The following is a 20,177-nucleotide window of genomic DNA, read 5'->3' as shown; positions in this document are numbered from 1 at the left end:
AATATTTTAAGCTAATTTAAATTTTCAGTTTCTTTTATATTTTGTATTTTTAGACCTGGAAATATCCTGAGTGAACATTTAGTACAACCTCTTCATTTTACAGATATTGAAATTGTGACTCAGAGAAATAAAATGACTTAAGGAAGGTAATTTTTAAGGAAAAAAAGTGCTATTAATGTTCATTTTAACATCTTACAACATATTTTTGTGCTTTCTTCTATAGTATTATATATAATCTTCAGCCATTTCAAAAGCCCTTAGGTATGCTTTTATCCTTCAAAAATATACAGATGTATAATGGCCAGGCATGGTGGCTCACACCTGTAATTCCAGCACTTTGGGAGGCCAAGATGGGCGAATCACGAGGTCAGGAGATTGAGACCATCCTGGCTAACACGGTGAAACCCCGTCTCTACTAAAAATACAAAAAACAAACAAACAAAAAATACAGATGTATAAACTAGTATTACTTAATCTCTTTTAAGTGTTGCAAAGAGTAATTCATTGCCATATTTTTCTCTATATACATTTCACAAAAACTAATTCATCCTAAGTTAATTTATTGATGTTCCAAATAACTGCTTTTTAAAAACTATTATTGAACTGAGAGAGTTATTGCTATAACTGGAAATCAGCTTTTATCTTTCCCTGAGCATCTCAGATGTTTTGAAAACATTCCCTTTCTTTATTTTAACCTAGAACAGGGGTCAACAAATTTTTCTCCAAAGGTCAGATGGTAAATACTTTAGGCTTTGTGGACCATACAGAATCTGTAGAAACTACTCAACTCTGTTCTTGTAGTGAGAAAGCAGCCATGCAGGTAAATGAATGCACACGGCTATGTGCCAATAAAACTTTATTTGTAATAATGTGTAGCAGATTAGAATTTGACAACCTCTGACCTAGAAGATAATGTCCAAGTCCCACAAAGGTCATTTTTTTTTTCTCTGTTAAACATGAAATCACCTTATAGATTCTTCAGTTTTCAATGGAATATTTTTCCTTTTTGTCCATTGCCTTGAGTTTGCTTTTTGAACATGCAAAACATTAAAAAGGGAAAATTAAACAAAACCATCTCATAAGAGGACAATCACCAAGAATTTCGTTGAATGGACTCAGCATGTTGTCCAGGCCTCATTTTTATAGTTTGCTGTCAGCCCAAAGCCCTTTACCCCCAGTGCTCTTGTCCTAGATATTTGAGGAGAGGGCCAGGTGACCCAGCCAGTCCACAATAAGTCAGATCTATCCAGCCAATTCAGGTGAATTTGTATTCTGTCAGTCTCTTTTACGTCAATAATGCTCTATAAAATGTCAAATTGGTTGGATTAAATGTTACAGCAAATAAGAAATCACTTTTGGGTCCTAGTCCTAAAAACTCATAACCCCCAGCTAACCATAAGAAAAACATCAGACAAACCCAAACTGAAGGACATGCTACAAAATTCCTGACCAGCTTAATTGGGTAGAGTTACCGATATTGGAAGATTGCTCTTTGTAGCTATGATATTTCATAAACATTCTTTGAGGTCTTGCCCGAATGTCTCAGTCACTAGGTTAGGCACCAGGGATGCTGCCATAAGTTAAGTATAATCCCTGATGCAAAGTGCCAGAATTCTAGGGGTAGAGGGTTGCAAGATGATTCCCTTTTCTGTTGGCTTCTACTGCAGACATTGAAGGATGCCACAATAACAATGGTGGCTGCAGCCACTCTTGCCTTGGATCTGAGAAAGGCTACCAGTGCGAATGTCCCCGGGGCCTGGTGCTGTCTGAGGATAACCACACTTGCCAAGGTAGTACATGGGGCGGAACGGGGGCTTGTCTCTACTCTGATTACACTTCTTCCTCTCCCAAAGCTCTTTGTCTTCCTCCCCCAAGTGTGTCAGGGTTCTCATCTTTTAGAACAATGGGTCTTTGAGCAGTGTATATTGCTGAATCATCACTCTGGAATCATTTAACAGAGAAGATCTCTAAGAAAGGATTACCAGAAAGTTAACTTTCCTTTGCTGTTTATCTTTGGTTTTTGACTACTTTCTATGGTTAGTTGTATGACTAATACTCAATATGGAAGCATAAGTCATTGATACAGCTCCTCTCTTTTCTAACAGGGTTTGAAACTAAGTGAACTCAGTTGAAAGCCCTGAGGAACATATGCCTCTCCCTACACTTAGGATATGAGGGTTAACAATCCTCTGATAATTATTTTCTGGAAATCTAATTTTTTTTTTTTTTTGGCAGAGTCTCACTCTGTTGCTCAGATGGAGTGCAGTGATGTGATTTCAGCTCACTGCAACCTCCACCTCCTAGGTTCAAGCAATTCTCCTTCCTCAGCCTCCTGAGTAGCTGGGATTACAGGCTTGTGCCACCATGCCTGGCTAATTTTTGTGTTTTTAGTAGAGGTGGGGTTTCACCATATTGGCCAGGCTGGTCTCGAACTCCTGACCTCAAGTGAGCCGCCCTCCTCGGCTTCCCAAAGTGCTGGGATTACAGGCATGAGCCACCGTGCCTGGCCTGGAAATGTAGTTCCTGATGTCCAGAATATTCATCCATTCATCTACCAAACATGTAAGGGGCACCTGTGTCTGATTTCTTTGCACCACTACACCATCGTTATGATGTGTCTTCATGTATTGGACGCTGACAGAACTCAAGTATTCTTTTCAGGATATTTGCAGAGTCTAGAGAAGAACCTGGGAATGCTAAGGAAAAGCAATCTTTTTTATATTAAGCTAAAGTGGTGAAATTTATAGTCAGAGTTTATGGTTTCCTGAGCAATGCAAGGACAATTTGGAAGCCTTTCCCAAGTGCGCTAACACTGTTTTTATTGTCTCTGTTTTACTAGGCAGTAATTAATGGTAAAGTCACAGCAGTATCGTTATGTACCTTAGGCCTATATCAAAGCAGCACTTTTTCTGTATTGCCAATAAACTGTGTTTGTGCTGAAAGTTAATCTCTTAGGTGTTTCAGTTCACAGAGTTATGCTGGCTACACTTTGAAACCAATGTTTGGTGAATTGAAAGTCGAACCTGGTATTTCCTAATTCGGGGAACCATATATTTGAGGAACATTATTTCACCATAATCTTGGGAGTTAGGAATAGTGGTTTTATTCACCAACTTGTTTTCAGCCCCTCTGATTTCCTTGGGGATGGAACAAAAAACTCAGGTTGTGTGAGGGTGAAATTATTTCTCCTAAAAGCCTTCCTCTCGATTCAGGTTTCCTGGCTCTAACAGTGGCCTCTTTTCTCTGCAGTCCCTGTGTTGTGCAAATCAAATGCCATTGAAGTGAGCATCCCCAGGGAGCTGGTTGGTGGCCTGGAGCTCTTCCTGACCAACACCTCCTGCCGAGGAGTGTCCAACGGCACCCATGTCAACATCCTCTTCTCTCTCAAGACGTGTGGTACAGTGGTCGATGTAGGTTCCTCCTGGAGGGCACTCGGGGAATGGCCAAGAGCCGGTTATTTGGGAGGTGGTGGACAGAGGTATGCCACGTGGCTTGTGTCATAGATGAGATATTTACGCACAAAAGATTTGAGCTCAAAACATCTTATGTCATTCATTTAACCAACACGTTCTTGAGCATCTGCTGTGGTCCTGGCACTATGAAGAATTCTGCTATTCCTGTTTTCAAATACCCCATCTCTCCAGTATGCGCAGACATTTTCCTGAATGCATCAGTACCAGTGGTACTGGAAGGCTGGCTACATCCCCTCTGACCAACTATTTTATTTGAAGAAAGTAACTAATACAGATGATGGTTCATTTATGGTGGAGAGTTCAAGTATTGAACCAGGTTGAGTGAAAAGGTTTATATTTTCATCCCAAAATCTGCACACAGCCCTGTGCTGGAGAGTTAGACATGTATGAAGTCCTGCCTTTTAGGAACTTGCACAGCAAAATTGAGATGATGACACAGAAAACGTAAGGAAAGGATGAACAGTGAGATGGGTGACAGGTCCTGTAGGAGTCCAGTCAAGGGACAAACACAGGAGCAGTCAAGACAAGTGGGACTTGGATCCAGGTGGAAGTGTGTGTGTGGTTTACACAGCAGAGAGGAAAAGAAAGGGCCTTTCAGATGGGAAACAAGTGAGCTAGTCTCTGAGAGGGGATATGCAGGCCTGTGCGGAGGCATGTGGAGAGTGCAGCCGGACTGGCCGGGAATTCCTACTGGAAAATGAAACCGGAAAAGTAGATGGGGCGGGCTGAGCTTCCAAAGGCCTGCCTTGTGTGCTAGGGTGAGCCGTCTGGATTTGATCCCACAGAAATGGGTTTAGGCAGGGACTGTGGTGATGAATGCCATGATCTGACAGCAGCTTGCAAGATGGATAGAGCAGAGGGGGCCTGCATGTGGATCAGCACGGAGGCCTTTGCCATCATTTGGTTAAATGAAGATTTATTTATGACTCTAATTAAATGAAAATCAGAAAGCTGATTCGACTTGCAGTGAGACAAGTGGGGGATATCCAAGGAGCAGGTGGTCCCACTTGAGGCAAGTTATGTTGATCATATCGGTGGATAATCAAATGGACATGCCGCATGGTAGCTTGGCGCTATTCTCCAGTGTACGGCAGAGCAGAGGAATCTGGAGATAAAGAGCTGAAGACCATCCGGTGAATGCCACAGCCGAAATTCTGAGTGTGCAAGAGTTCACACAAGGTCATGCTGCCGCCGCATCACCAGGTCTAAAATTCCTGAAAGAAACATAACGGGCGGAAGCTGTCCTTTTCTAAAATACCAGAGCTTTGGATTCGCTGATTCTGCAGAGATCGGGTATTATGAGTAATACTCTAAAGGAATGTGTGGGGCTGCCCAAGAAGTAGTGTGTAAAACTCTTTTTTTTTTTTTCTTTTTTTTTTGAGATGGAGTTTTGCTCTTATTGCCCAGGCTGGCAATGGAACAATCTTGATTCACTGCAACCTCTGCCTCCTGGGTTCAAGCGATTCTTCTGCCTCAGCCTCCCAAGTAGCTGGGATTATAGGCACCTGCCACCACGCCCGGTTGATTTTTGTATTTTTGTTGAGACGAGATTTCACCATGTTGGTCAGGCTGGTCTTGAACTCCTGACCTCAGGTGATCCACCCACCTCAGACCCCCAAAGTGCTGGGATTACAGGTGTAAGCCACTGCACCCAGCCTTTTTTTTTTTTTTTTTGGTATTATTTTCTTATTTATTAAAAAGTACACAGCAAAGAGTTAGGCTGTATAATACCAATAGTTAGGATATAAAGCCATGTATAATAATGGGCTAATTAGGAGGTAGAGAGAAGCTCTAAATGCGAGCCATGTGAGTTTAAGTTACAGTTGATTCTTGTTATTCACAGTAGTTATGTTCTACCAAGCTGCCACAAGCAATGAATTAGGTAATACGGAAGCTAATTTCTTTAGCAATTAAGCATTGCTCCTAGGGGAAACACTGGGTTAGGTTCCTGTAATCCTCTGGTTACAACATTTTTGTTAACCAATCAGTTAACAGTCTTGTTCTGTGTGTGTTTCCGTTTAAAGATACCTTATTTAATATGCATTATAGATTCATTAACATTGCACTCATGGCCAGCAGCACTGCAACTCATATCTGGAGTTCATCAAACACCTATTTTCCCATTTTCCCTGTAAGGCTGTCATAGCCTCCTTGTGCTTGGGATCACTAGACAGCCCATCTGCATTGCATGTGTGGGTGCCTTTCAACAGCAACATTGCTCACAAAACACAAACATGCAAAAGCATGCCGTTCTGTAGATCACAAAAAGGATCCTGGTTTACAGTATGAGAGCTAAAACAAGAAGGCAGTGGTGCCTTGTTGGACCTCAGCTGGGAATGTGCCACTGTGCACATTCTGAGAATAACCTCAGAAGCATAGTGAGTACCGATTTTGGGGTTATAAATAAATGTTAGCTGCTAGATGAATTCACACATACTAAATGCACGAATAATGGGCATCAACTGTACATGGTAAACCTGGGGGGACTTCATAGAAGAGATGAGTTTGAGTGAGGCATTGAAGGATGGGTAAATGAAGATGGGAATGATGGATGAGGAGAGATGTCAGCCACTAATGAGTTCTAGTCTCATCATCACACTCGTCCCTTTCTGACCACAGATCATTTCTTTTTTTTTTTTTTTTTTTTTTTTGAGACGGAGTTTCACTCTGTTGCCCAGGCTGGAGTCCAGTGGCGCAATCTCAGCTCATCACAACCTCTACCTCCCAGGTTCAAGCAATTCACCTGCCTCAGCTTCCCAAGTAGCTGGGACTATAGGTGTGTGCCACCACGCTCAGCTAATTTTTATATTTTTAGTAGGGACAAGGTTCCACCATGTTGATCAGGCTGGTCTTGAGCTCCTGACCTCATGATCCACCCGCCTCGGCCTCCTGAAGTGCTGGGATTACAGGCATGAGCCACCGTGCCCAGCCGACCACAGATCATTTCTTACTCTTGTATACCATAGTCTTTGAAGCTGAGTTTTATTTTTATTTTTATTTTAAGCTCAGGGGTACATGTGCAGCATGTGCAGGTTTGTTACATAGGTAAATGTGTGTCGTGGGGGTTGGTTATACAAATTATTTCATCACCCAGGTATTAAGCCTACTGCCTGTTAGTTATATTTCCTGCTTCTCTCCCTCCTCCTACCTTCCACTCTCTGATAGGCCCCAGTGTGTGCTGTTCCCCACTATGTGTCAGTGTGTTCTCATCATTTAGCTCCCACTTATAAGTGAGAACATATGGTATTTGGTTTTCTGTTCCTGTGTTAGTTGGCTAAGGATAATGGCCTTCAGCTCCATCCACGTCCCTGCAAAGGACATGATCTCATTCTTTTTTTTGTGGCTACAAGTATTCTTTGGTGTATATGTACCACATTTTCTTTATCCAGCCTATCATTGATGGGCATTTAGTTGGATTCCATGTCTTTGCTATTGTGAATAGTGCTGCAGTAAACATACACGTGCATTGCATGTGTCTTTATAATAGGACGATTTATAATCTTTTGGGTATATACCCAGTAATGGCATTGCTGGGTCAAAGGGTAGGTCTGTCTTTGGGTCTTTGAGGAATCACCACACGGTCTTCCACAATGGTTGAACTAATTTACACTCCCAACAACAGTGTAAAAACATTCCTTTTTCTCCACAACATCACCAGCATGTTATTTCTTGACTTTTACTAATAGCCATTCTGACTGGTGTCAGATGATATCTCATTGTGGTTTTGATTTGCATTTCTGTAATAATCAGTGATGTTGAGCTTTTTTTTCATATGTTTGTTGGCCACATGTGTGTCTCCTTTTGAGAAGTGTCTGCTCATGTCCTTTTCCACTTTTTAATGTTTTTTTCCTTATAAATTTAAGTTTCTTGTAGATGCTGGATATTAGACCTTCATCAGAGAAAAAAAAATTTTCTCCCATTCTGTAGGTTGTCTGTTCTCTCTGATGATAGCTTCTTTTGCTGTGCAGAAGCTCTTTAATTTAATTAGATCCCATTTGTCAATGTTTGCTTTTATTGCAATTGCTTTTGACATCTTCATCATGAAATCTTTGCTTGTGCCTATGTCTCAAATGGTACTGCCTCGGTTGTCTTCCAGGATTTTTATAGTTTTGGGTTTTACATTTAAGTTTTGTTTTTTTTTTTTTTTTTTACTTTATGAAAATACTGAGTTTTATTTTATGTGTATCTTTTTGTCTCTCCACCATTTCCATGTCCAACCACTGCTACTACTATGTCCTATCATAACATTCCACACATGCTTAAACCCAAGTAAAGGGTGGAGTTCCATCTTTGAAAACTAAACAGGTATTTTGGACAACACATTCTTGGCAATGGAACCTGGACAACATTTATCAAACATAGTAGGGAAAGTTCTCACTCTGCATTACAAAAAGGACAGCCAGATATCAACTGTTACAGAAACGAAATAAGATGGAAAATTTTTAACAAATTGTTTAAACTATTTTTTTAAAGAGACTTCCTCCATTGCCAGAGATCTTGAATAGCCTCCTGGTCAGTCATCTGGAAGCAATTCTTCACATAATTGATGAACTTGGCTTCCACTTTGGGAAGAGAATCACGTTTTTCTATACTTGCTTGCATTTTTGCTGTAATGTCTTTTACAGAACTAGATCCTTTTGGTGTTTTAGGAGTTTTTCTGTTTTTTTGAAGGGTTCTTGTCCTTTTGATCTTGGTGTTGATGATGGTTTTGAGTCTTTTCCATTCTGATTTAAGTTTTGTGCATTTTTGGCTGGAGTATCTTGTATAGATTTCTTCACTTTTTCTTCAGCTTCCTCATCATCTTCATCATCATCATCATCTTCATCATCATCTTCATCAGCAGCAAGTTTTACTTTTTTCTGTGGAACCTTGCTACTACCTCCAGGGGCAGACTGCTTTCCAGATATACTTAAGAGTTTCACATCCTCCCCCTCTTCATCTTCTGACTCTGCATCTTCCTCCACAGTTACTCAGTACTGTCCACTAATGTGCAGTGGACCTGAACCACACTTCAACCTTAAGACCACTGGTGGTGTTATTTCAAAGCCCCCAAGGGAAATGGTTGGCTGTACAGACATTTGCAAAGTTGCCAGTGTTACTTTAATTGGACTGCCTTTGTAATTCATTGCCTCTGCTTCAACAATGTGCAATTCGTCCTTTGCACCAGCCTCTAAACTGACCGTTATTAAAGATAACTGGTGCTCATTTTCATCATTATCCACCTTAAAGTGATAATCTTTGTCAGCCTTTAGTTCACAACCAAAAAGATAGTTCTGGGGCCTCAGGGGGCTCATGTCCATGTCCATCGAATCTTCCATTGGGTGGCGGCACACACTTAGGTGGGAGAGAAGGCGGACGGAGATAAACAACCACTGCTCAAGAGAACAGCCGCACAGGACGGAATCACACCAGGGTACACTTAAGTTTTTAACCCATCTTGAGTTAATTTTCCTATATGGTGTAAGGAAGGGGTCCAGTTTCAATTTTCTGCGTATGACTAGCCATGTATCCCAGCACTGTTTCCTCATTGCTTGTTTTGGTCAGGTTTGTTGAAGATCAGATAGTTGTAGGTGTGCAGTCTTATTTCTGGGTTCTCTTTTCTGTTCCATTGATCTGTGTCTGTTCTTGTACCAATACCTTGCTGTTTTGGTTACTGTAGCCCTATAGCATAATTTGAAGTTGGGTAGCATGATGCCTCTAGCTTTGTTATTTGCTTAGGATTGCCTTGGCTATTCAGGCTCTTTTTTGGTTCAATATGAATTTTAAAATAGATTTTTTCTGCAAAGAATATCAGTGGTAGTTTAATGGAAAAGCATTGAATCTATAAATTGCTTTGAGCAGTATGGTCATTTTAATAATATTGATTCTTCCTATATATTTCCATTTGTTTGTGTCATCTCTGATTTCTTTAAGCAGTAGTTTATAGTTCTCCTTTTAGAGATCTTTCACTTCCCTTGTTAGCTGTTTTCCTAGGTATTCTTTTCCTGGCAATTGCAAATGGGAGTTCATTTGTTATTTGGCTCTCAGTTTGACTGTTGATGGTATATAACAATGCTGGTATTTCTGCACATTGATTTTGTATTCTGATACTTTGATGAAGTTGTTTATCAGCTTAAGAAGCTTTTGGGCTGAGATGATAGGGTTTTCTAGATACAGAATCATGTCATCTGCAAACAGGGATAGTTTGACTCCTCTCTTACTATTTGAATGCCCTTTATTTCTTTCTCTTGCCTGATTGCTCTGGCAACTTCCAACACTATGTTGAATAGGAGTGGTGAGAGAGTACATCTTTGTCTTGTGCTTGTTTTGAAGGGGAATGCTTCCAGCTTTTGCCCATTCAGTATGATGTTGGCTGTGGGTTTGTCATACATGGCTTTTATTATTTTGAAGTATATTCCTTCAATACCTAGTTTATTGAGAGTTTTTAACATGAAAGGATGCCAAAATTTATTGAAATCCTTTTCTATATCTGTTGAGATAATCATATGGTTTTTGTCTTTAGTTTTATTTATGTAATGTATCACATTTATTGATTTGCATATGTTGAACCAACCTTGCATCCTGGGGATGAAGCCTACTTGATTGTGGTGAATAAGATTTTTGATGTACTGCTGGATTCAGTTTGCCAGTATTTTGCTGAGGATTTTTGCATCAATGTTCATCAAGGATATTGGTCTGAGGTTTTCTTTTTTTGTTGTATCTCTGCCAGATTTTGGTTCAGGATGATGCTTGCCTCATAGAACAACTTAAGGAAGAGTCTCTCCCTTTCAATTTTTTGAAATGGTTGCAGTAGGAATGGTACCAGCTCTTCTTTGTACAGGGGGTAGAATTCAGCTGTGAATCTGTCTGGTCCTGGGCTTTTTTTTTTTTTTTTTTTTTTGGTTGTAGGCTATTACTGCCTCATTTTCAGGGCCTCATTATTGGTCTCTTCAGGGATTCAACTTCATCCTGGTTCAGTCTTGAGAGGATGTATGTGTCCAGGAATTTATCCATTTCTTCTAGGTTTTCTAGCGTATATGCATAGAGGCATTTATAATATTCTCTGATGGTTGTTTGTATTTCTGTGGGGTCAGTGGTAATATCCCCTTATCATTTCTGATTGTGCTTATTTGATTCTTCTCTCTTTTCTTCCTTGTCTAGCTAGTGGTCTATCTATTTTATTAACTTTTTTGGAAAAACCAGCTCCTAGATTTGTTGATCTTTTGAATGGTTTTTTTGTGTCTTTATCTCTTCCAGTTCACCTCTAAGTTTGGTTATTTCTTGTCCTCTGTTAGCTATGGGGTTTGTTTCCTCTTGGTTCTCTAGTTCTTTTAGTTGTGATGTTGGGTTGTTAACTTGAAATCTTTATAGCTTTTAATGTGGGCATTTAGTGCTATAAATTTCTCTCTTAACACTGCCTAACCTGTGTCCCTGAGGTTCTGGTATGTTATATCTTTGTTCTCATTAGTTTCAAATAACTTCTTGATTTCTGCCTTAATTTCATTATTTACCCAAAAGTCATTCAGAATCAGGTTATTACATTTCCATGTAATTGTATGGTTTGGAGTGAATTTCTTAGTCTTGGGTTCTAATTTGATTGTGCTGTGGTCTGAGAGACTGTTATGATTTCAGTTCTTTTGCATTTGCTGAGGAGTGTTTTACTTCCGATTATGGGTCAATTTTAGAGTAAGTACCATGTAGTGATGAGAAGAATGTATATTCTGTTGTTTTGGGGTGAAGACTTCTATAGATAATTATCAAGTCCAACTGATCAAGAGTTGAGTTCAGGTCCTAAATATCTTTGTTAATTTCTGTCTTGATGGTCTAATATTGTCAGTGGGGTGTTGAAGTCTCCCACTATTATTGTGTGGGAATCTAAGTCTCTTTGAAGGCTTCTAAGAACTTGCTTTATGAATCTGGTTGCTCCTGTGTTGGGTGCATATATATTTACCATAGTTACCTCTTCTTGTTGAATTGAACCCTTTATCATTATGTGATGCCTTTCTTTGTCTTTTTTGATCTTTGCTAATTTAAAGTCTGTTTTGTTGGAAACTAGGATTGCAACTCTTGCTTTTTCCTGTTTTCCATTTGCTTGATAAATTTTCCTCAATCCCTTTACTTTGAGCCTGTGTGTGTCTTTGCATGTGAGATGGATCTCTTGAAGACAGCATATCAATGGGTCTTAGCTCTGTATCCAGTTTGCCACTCTGTGTCTTTTAATTGGGGCATTTAATCCATTTACATTTAAGGTTAGTATTATTATGTGTGAATTCGATCCTGTCATTGTGTACTTCAGTATGTTTTTATAGTGGCTGGTAGTGGTTTTACCTTTGCATATTTTAAGGCAGGTGTGGTGGTAACAAATTCCCTCAGCATTTGCTTCTCTGAAAAGGATCTTATTTATTCTTCACTTATGAAGCTTAGTTTGGCTGGATATGAAATTTTGGGTTGAAAATTCTTTTTCTTTTCTTTTCTTCCTTCCTCTTTCTCTCTCTCTCTCTTTCTTTCTTTCCTTCTTTCTTTCTTTTGACAGAGTCTTGCTTTGTCTTCCAGGCTGGAGTGCAGTGGTATGATCTCAGCACACTGCAACCTCTGTCTCCCAGGTTCAAGTGATTCTCCTGCCTCAGCCTCCTGAGTAGTTGGGACTACACGCATGCCTGGCTAATTTTTATATTTTTAGTAGAGATGCGGTTTTATCATGTTGGCCAGGCTGGTGTCAAACTCCTGACCTCAAGTGATCTGCCTGCCTCAGCCTCCCAAAGTGCTGGAATTACAGGTGTGAGCCACTGTGCCTGGCCATTTAAAATTCTTTGCTTTAAGAATGTTGAATATTGGCCCCCAGTCTCTCCTGGCCTGTAGGGTTTCTGCTGAAGGGTCCACTGTTAGTCTGATGGGCTTCCCTTGTAGGTGACTTAGCCTTTCTCCCTGGCTGCCCTTAACATGTTTTCTTTCATTTCAACTTTGGAGAATCTGAAGATTTTGTGTCTCAGGGATGATCTTCTTGTGGAGTATCTTCCTGGGGTTCTCTGCATTTCCTGAATTTGAATGTTGGCCTGTCTAGCAAGGTTGGGGAAGCGCTCATGGATATCTTGAAATATGTTTTCCAAATTGGTTTTATTCTCCCAGCTCTTTCAGGTACTCAAATCAGTCGTATATTCAGTCTCTTTACATAATCCCATATTTCTTGGAGGTTTTGTTCATTCCTTTTTATTACTTTTTCTCTATTCTTGTCTGCCTGTCTTATTTCAGAAAGACAGTCTTCAAGCTCTGAGATTCTTTCCTCTGCTTGATCCATTCTGCTATTAATACTTGCAATTGCATTATGAAATTCTTGTGTTTTTTTTAGCTCTATCAGGTTGGTTATGCTCTTCTCTATCTTGGCTATTTTCTTTTCTTTTCTTTTCTTTTTTTTTTTTTTTTTTTTGAGATGGAGTCTCACTCTGTCATCCAGGCTAGAGTGCAGTGGCATAATCTCAGCTCACTGCAAGCTCCGCCTCCCAGGTTCATGCCATTCTCCTGCCTCAGCCTCCCCAGCAGCTGGGACTATAGGCACACACCACCATGCCCAGCTAATTTTTGTATTTTTAGTAGAGATGGGGTTTCACCGTGTTAATCAGGATGATCTCGATCTCCTGACCTTGTGATCCACCTGCCTCGGCCTCCCAAAGTGCTGGAATTACAGGCATGAGACACCACGCCTGGCCTATCTTGGCTATTTTCTTTGTCAGTTTCTATAATGTTTCATCATGATTTTTAGCTTCCTTGCATTGAGTTAGAACATGCTCCTTTAGCTCAGCAAAGTTCGTTTTTATCCACATTCTGAGGTCCACTTCTATTATTTCAGCCCTGTCAGCTGCAGCCCCATTCCAAACCCTTGCTGGAGTGGTGATGTAGTCATTTGAGGGAGAGAGGGCACTCTAGCTTTTTGAGTTTTCCCTGTGTTCTTGCACTGATTCTTTCTCATCTTTGAGGGCTTATCTACCTTCAGTCTTTGATGTTGCTGATCTTTGGATGAGGTTTGGGGGGTTTTGTTCTCCCACTTTTTTTTTTGAAATGGACCCTCACTCTTGTCACCCAGGCTGGAGTGCAGTGGTGCAATCTCGGCTCACTGCAACCTTTGCCTCCGGCATTCAAGCGATTCTCCTGCCTCAGCCTCTTGAGTAGCTGGAATTACAGGCCCATGCCATGACACTTGGCTAATTTTTGTGTATTTTTAGTAGAGATGGGGTTTCACCATGTTGGCTACTGGTTTCGAACTCCTGACTTCAGGTGATCCACCTGACTGGGACCCCCAAAGTACTGGAATTACAGGTGTACTGATTTGGCCTTTTTTCCCCCCTTTTAACAGTCTGGCCACCTTTCTGTAGGGTTGCTGTGGTTAGCTGGGCATCTGCTCCAGTCCCTAGTCACCTCAGATTTTCCAGTACCTGGAGGTATCACCAGTGAAGACTGTGAAACAGCAAAGATAGCAGCCTGCCCCTTCCTCTGGGAGCTCCATCCCTGCACAGTACAGACCTGTTGCCAGTCTTAACATACCTGTAGATGGTGGTTGGAAACCCCGGTTGGGAGGTCTCACTCAGCCAGGAAGAAAAGGATTGGGGACCTGCTTAAAGAAGCAGTCTAGCCCTGCTTTCATAGAGCAACTGAAGTGTGCTGAGGTACCATTTCCATCACCCCCCAGTCAGGTTGAGCTCTCCAAAGCCTGGAGGCTGAAACAGCTAAGTTGCTGAAACAGCAAAGATGGTGGCCTGCCCCTTCCTCTGGGAGCTCCATCCCAGTGGGTACAGACCTGTTGCTTACCTGAACACACCTTTAGGAGGTGACTGGTACCCCATTTGGGAGATCTCACCCAGCCAGGAGGAAAAGGATCGAGGACCCGCTTAAAGAAGCCGTGTGGCCATGCTTTCCTAGAGCAGCTATGCCATCCTGGGGTACTGCGTCCACTTCTAGACAGTTTGGACTCCCTGCAGGCTAAAATGGCTGAGTTGTCCAAACAGTTGTCCAAACAGCCTACCCCTCCCCCTTGGCACTCCATCGCAGGTAGAAATCAAAACTCTGTCTGCTGGAGAATATGGGCAGAGCCAGTAGGAGGCCCCAGTTGGGAGGTCCCCCCCAGAGATAAGGAGCAGAACAGGGTCCCACTTAAAGAAGCAGTCTGGCTGTGTTTTGGTAGAGCTAAGACTCTTAACAGTCAGGATGGCGTGATAAAAAGAGGAGGGCAGTGGGAAAAAACAAAACAAAACAAAACTCAGCCTTAGGCAACCAAATCTCTAATATGTTTTGAGTTAGATAGACACTGGTAGAATGTTAAGGTGAGAGGGGAGGATAAAAAAAACTCTGTAGAAATAAACAGACAATCTCTTTCCTCTCCTCACCCTCACCTGGCTCAGGTGGTGAATGACAAGATTGTGGCCAGCAACCTCGTGACAGGTCTACCCAAGCAGACCCCAGGCAGCAGCGGGGACTTCATCATCCGAACCAGCAAGCTGCTGATCCCAGTGACCTGCGAGTTTCCATGCCTGTACACCATTTCTGAAGGATACGTTCCCAACCTTAGAAACTCCCCACTGGAAATCATGAGCCGAAATCATGGGATCTTCCCATTCACTCTGGAGATCTTCAAGGACAATGAGTTTGAGGAACCTTACCGGGAAGCTCTGCCTACCCTCAAGCTTCGTGACTCCCTCTACTTTGGCATTGAGCCCCTGGTGCACGTGAGCGGCTTGGAAAGCTTGGTGGAGAGCTGCTTCGCCACCCCCACCTCCAAGATCGACGAGGTCCTGAAATACTACCTCATCCGGGATGGGTAATGCTGCTGCGGGAATAGTCTCATCACCCCTAGTTCGCATCCAGCCTCTAAGTTCACAGCACACCCAGTTATTTACTAAAACTGCATGGCACGACTGTCAGCTCTTTATTAGTTCAGGAACTACTTACTGACATTTTGGAGGTAAAACTAGTGAAGGAGAGGAGAGTCAAAAATGGCTCCTAGGCTGGGCGCAGTGGCTCATGACACAAACTGGTGTCCAGTTTGTGAGTACAGCGAATGATAAATGGGACAGACGCTATTAGTGAAAAAGGCTAGGTCTGAAGAGGCCTTCACAGGGAAAACTTTAATTTTTCTTTCATTCCCAAAAAGCTTGAGTACACTCCAGCCTCCTCCACCCCTTTGGCTCTCCTTGGGCCAAAATGTTGGGCTAGATTGTTTTTCCACCTCTGTTGAAGCAATCAAGTCTTATGTGCTATCTGCCCTACTTTCAGCTGCGTTTCAGATGACTCGGTAAAGCAGTACACATCCCGGGATCACCTAGCAAAGCACTTCCAGGTCCCTGTCTTCAAGTTTGTGGGCAAAGACCACAAGGTGAGTTGAACATCTTTAATTTATAACCCCTGAACCTGAGCCTTTTTTTTTTTTTTTTTTTTTTTTTTGGTGTCCCAATACATTGACATTCCAAGAGCCCACTGTGAGGATCTGCATGGGCTCAAGAAAAAATACAGAGAAACTGGCCATTGAGAAGCTTAACCCTTTCATGCATGTCACACCCCACTGCCTGCCAAAATCACTGTGCTGTTCAAAGAAAATATTATAGGATCATAATTTAATTTAAAATCTTTGCGGGCAGTTATGGTTGAAAAGTCAGTGTGGTGATTGGTCAAATGGCAAGGGATATGGACAGGAAATTCACAGAAAAGACAAATAGTGAAATGTTCACTGAAAATAGTACTTAAGTGCTGATGAAAACAATTATAAGACACCATTTTATACATATTAAATTTATGAAAATTATAAAATACAACACTTACAAGGTTACAGGGAGAAGTATACAGTGACAGTATAAATTGGTACATTTTCTGGAACATTGTCTGATAATATGTAATAATAATCATAAAATCATCATATTCTTTTATCTAAAAATTCCAATTCTGACAGTTTCTTAAAAACAAAACAAAACAGAGGCAGGTGGATTGCTTGAGGCCAGGAGTTTGAGACCAGCTTGGGCAACATAGCAAGACCTCTTCTCTACAAAAAATTTTAAAATTAGTTGGGCATAGTGGCACACATCTGTAGTCCTAGCTTACTCAGGCAGCTGAGGCAGGTCACTTGAGCCCAGGAGTTCAAGGTTACAGTGAGCTATGATCAGGCCATTGTACTTCCAGCCTGGGTGAGAGAATGAGACCCTGTCCCTAAAAACAAACAAAATTTTTTTTTTTTTTTTTTTTTTTTTTTTTTTTTTTTTGAGACGGAGTCTTGCTCTGTCACCCAGTCTGGAGTGCAGTGGTGTGATCTCAGCTCACTGCAAACTCTGCCTCCCGGGTTCACGCCATTCTCCTGCCTCAGCCTCCCAAGTAGCTGGGACTTCAGGCAGTCCCCACCACACCCGGCTTATTTTTTGTATTTTTAGTAGAGACAGGATTTCACCGTGTTAGCCAGGATAGTCTTAATCTCCTGGCCTTGTGATCCGCCCGCCTCGGCCTCCCGAAGTGCTGGGATTACAGGCGTGAGCCAATGTGCCTGGCCCCAAAAAGATTTTTAAGCCAAAATGGACAAGATGTGTTGGAAGTGTCTGTAGAGCATTGTTATAAGGGGGTAGAAGAAAAAGCCCCAAACAAACAGGGCTAAGGGCCACAGTATATCAATTTAATGCAATATTAAGAGTTATTAAAATGATAAATACGGGAAAAGCAGACATAAAAACTGCTGTCATAGCAATTTACAGGCATATTAAATATGTTACATTTAAAAAACATGTATACTCATGGATAGAGGTTATAAAGGGCTATATAGAAAAGGTTGTAGTGAGATAAGCTGAAAGTTTTTTTATCGTTGTTGTTAGAGTGTAGTTGCGCAACATTTAAACAAAAGGAAGTTGAAGAGGCCGACATTCTTTTCCACACTGCTTGTAAGTATATGCGGGTCCATTGCAGCTATACCATGGTTACAGAACAACTGCTGACAATGATGGCTGATCCCGATCGCCCTCAATCAGGCAGGTAGCCCAGGCAGTTACCTACAGAAAGGCGCTTGCAGAGAACACTGGTTATTTGACAGCGCAAGTGCATGGGAGCCAATGCTATCCCCAGACCTTGGTGTGAAGAAGGAAGATGTTCTAGTAGATGTTGCTTCACAAAGGCCTCTTCTGTTCCAGCTCCATGCAGGAGTTATGAATATGGGTTTTTTAATCACCCATGTGACTTAAATGCAACCTTTGCCACATTTTTTACTAAATGTTTACATTTTGGCAAGTTCCTTAACCTCTCTGTCTGTTTCCTTATCTGTAAAACGGGGATGATAACCTCTGCTTGTGGGTGTCCTTGTTAAGATTACATGAGTTAATGCTTGGGAACATTGAGTATTGTGTCTGGCTCCTTAAGGTGCCCCCCAAGTGGCAGCAGTTACTGTTTTTATTAACAATCGTGACCATCTCTTCAGGAAGTGTTTCTGCACTGCCGGGTTCTTGTCTGTGGAGTGTTGGACGAGCGTTCCCGCTGTGCCCAGGGTTGCCACCGGCGAATGCGTCGCGGGGCAGGAGGAGAGGACTCAGCCGGTCTACAGAGCCAGACGCTAACAGGCGGCCCCATCCGTATTGACTGGGAGGATTAGTTCGCAGCCACACCTCGAGTCCCTGTATTGGGTGGCTCTGCTCTTTGGAGCTTCTCCCCCCGGCCCTCTAAGAACATCCGCCAACACCTAGGCTCAGACTTCACACTGTGAGTTCAGACTCCAGCACCAACTCACTCTGATTTGGTCCATTCGGTCGGCACAGGCCACAGCACTGCTGAACAACGTGGCCTGGGTGGGGTTTCATCTTTCTAGGGCTGAAAACTAAACTGTCCACCCAGAAAGACACTCACCCCATTTCTCTCATTTCCTTCCTACACTTAAATACCTCGTGTACGATGCAATCAGATCACAAAATCAGAAGCCGGGTATAATATTTCAAGTAATAAACCCTAGAAAAATTAAACAGTTACTGAAATTATGACTTAAATACCCAGTGACTCCTTAAATATGTAAATAATAGTTATACCTTGTAATTTCAATTCAAATGCAGACTAATGATAGGGGAGTTGGAAGTTTATCAATAAAATAGTATATAATTTTAAAAGTAGTATTTAGTTTTTCTGTCTCATACTAATTTCTTTTTTTCTCTCTCTTTTTTTTTTTTTTGAGATAGAGTCTTGCTCTGTCACCCAGGCTGAAGTGCAGAGGCGCAATCTCAGCTCACTGTAACCTTTGCCTCCAGGGTTCAAGCAATTCTCCCGCCTCAGTCTTTTGAGTGGCTGGGACTACAGGCATGCGTGTACCACCACACCCAGCTAAATTTTGTGTTTTTAGTAGAGATGGGGTTTTTCCAGGTTGACCAGGCTGGCTCGAACTCTTGGTCTCAGGTGATCCACCCACTTCAGCCTCCCAAAGTGCTGGGATTACAGGCGTGAGCCACCGTGCCCGGCCATCTTTTGATACTTCTAATATATTGCCTTAAGTGAAATATTTTTACCTAATAAATATTAATAAATTCATCAACATGTATTTAAGTGCTTCAATGAGATGTAACAGAATTAAAGTTTGGTACCATATTCCCTGTTATTTGGTATTCTGTACCCTCAGGTTGATAAGATAATAGAAAAAAGTATACAATTCTGCCACACTCTGTTTTGTAGGTACTTAATAAGTTTTATTGAAATAAAGTTATAAACCACAAAAAATAAAAATATAAACCACAAAGATAAATTTTATCTGCAGTTAACTCCAATTTCTTTATATGCCAATTAATTTTATGGCCTTTACATAAGATCAGAAAAGTTTTTCTGCTTTTAGTTTTTAAAAGTTGCTGCAGTCTGGGCTCAGTGGCTCATGCCTGGAATCCCAGCACTTCAGAGGCCAACGTGGGAGATTTCCTTGAGCCCAGGAGCTCAAGACTAGCCTAGGCAACATAGTGAGACTTCGTCTCTACAAAAAAATTGTTTTAAATTCGCCTGGCATGGTGGTGTGCCACTGTGGTTCCAGCTACTTGGGGAGCTGAGGTAGGAGGATTGCTTGGGCTCAGGAGGTTGAGGCTGCAGTGAGCCATGGTAGTGCTCCAGCCTGGGTGACAGAGTGAGACATTGTTCCAAAAAACCCCAAATCCCAACAAACAAACAAACAAACAAACAAAATGCTACATTTAATAGTTCTTAGTAGAAAAGTAAAATTAACAAAAGTAAGGGCAAGGAGAAAAGGATTTAGATAGAAGTCAGCAACTTTTTCTGTAAAAAGCCAACCGGTAAATGTATTAGGCTTTCTGAGCCCTGCAGTCTTTGCCACAGCTACTCAACTCTGCTGTTGTAGTGCAAGGACAGCCACAGAGAATATGTGAACAAATATGAGCATGGTTATTGCAAAAAAGGATTCAAAACCAGGCTTTGAGCCAGGTGTGGTGGCTCATGCCTGTAAACCCAGCACTTTGGGAGGCCGAGGCAGTCGGATTATTTGAGGTCAGGAGTTCGAGACCAGCCGGGCCAACATGGTGAAACCCCGTCTCTACTAAAAATACAAAAATTAGCCAGGCCTGGTGGCAGGCACCTGTAATCCCAGCTATTCAGGAGGCTGAGACAAGAGAATCGCTTGAACCCAGGAGGCGGAGGTTGCAGTGAGCCAAGATCTAGCCACTGCACTCCAGCCTGGGTGGCAGAGTGAGACTCCCTCTCAAACAAATAAACAAACAACAACAACAACAACAACAA

The 20,177-nt window shown here is 41.8% G+C and overlaps 1 protein-coding gene and 1 pseudogene across 2 annotated transcripts in view; one reads left to right on the top strand and one right to left on the bottom strand.

Moving 5' to 3' along the window:
* Positions 1-18,559, top strand: part of OIT3 (oncoprotein induced transcript 3) — a 34,293-nt gene extending 15,734 nt beyond the window's left edge. Inside the window, exons 5-10 of one of the 2 annotated variants that reach the window (XM_045400082.3) lie at positions 1,668-1,790; positions 3,250-3,410; positions 14,843-15,258; positions 15,714-15,813; positions 17,288-17,353; positions 17,884-18,559. In XM_045400082.3, coding sequence (XP_045256017.2) covers positions 1,668-1,790; positions 3,250-3,410; positions 14,843-15,258; positions 15,714-15,813; positions 17,288-17,353; positions 17,884-18,054 — 1,037 coding nt within the window. In that variant the 3' untranslated portion in view covers positions 18,055-18,559. The remainder of the gene's footprint in view (positions 1-1,667; positions 1,791-3,249; positions 3,411-14,842; positions 15,259-15,713; positions 15,814-17,287; positions 17,354-17,883) is intronic. The other variant, XM_005565541.5, reaches the window with a different exon arrangement.
* LOC135964956 (nucleophosmin pseudogene) lies at positions 6,563-10,820 on the bottom strand (annotated as a pseudogene).
* Positions 18,560-20,177: the final 1,618 nt, after the last annotated feature.

This window comes from Macaca fascicularis, chromosome 9 (assembly GCF_037993035.2).
Source record: "Macaca fascicularis isolate 582-1 chromosome 9, T2T-MFA8v1.1".
Lineage (NCBI taxonomy): Eukaryota > Metazoa > Chordata > Mammalia > Primates > Cercopithecidae > Macaca > Macaca fascicularis.
The sequence above is the reverse complement of the archived record's forward strand: the minus strand, read 5'-3'. Positions and strand labels throughout refer to the sequence as shown.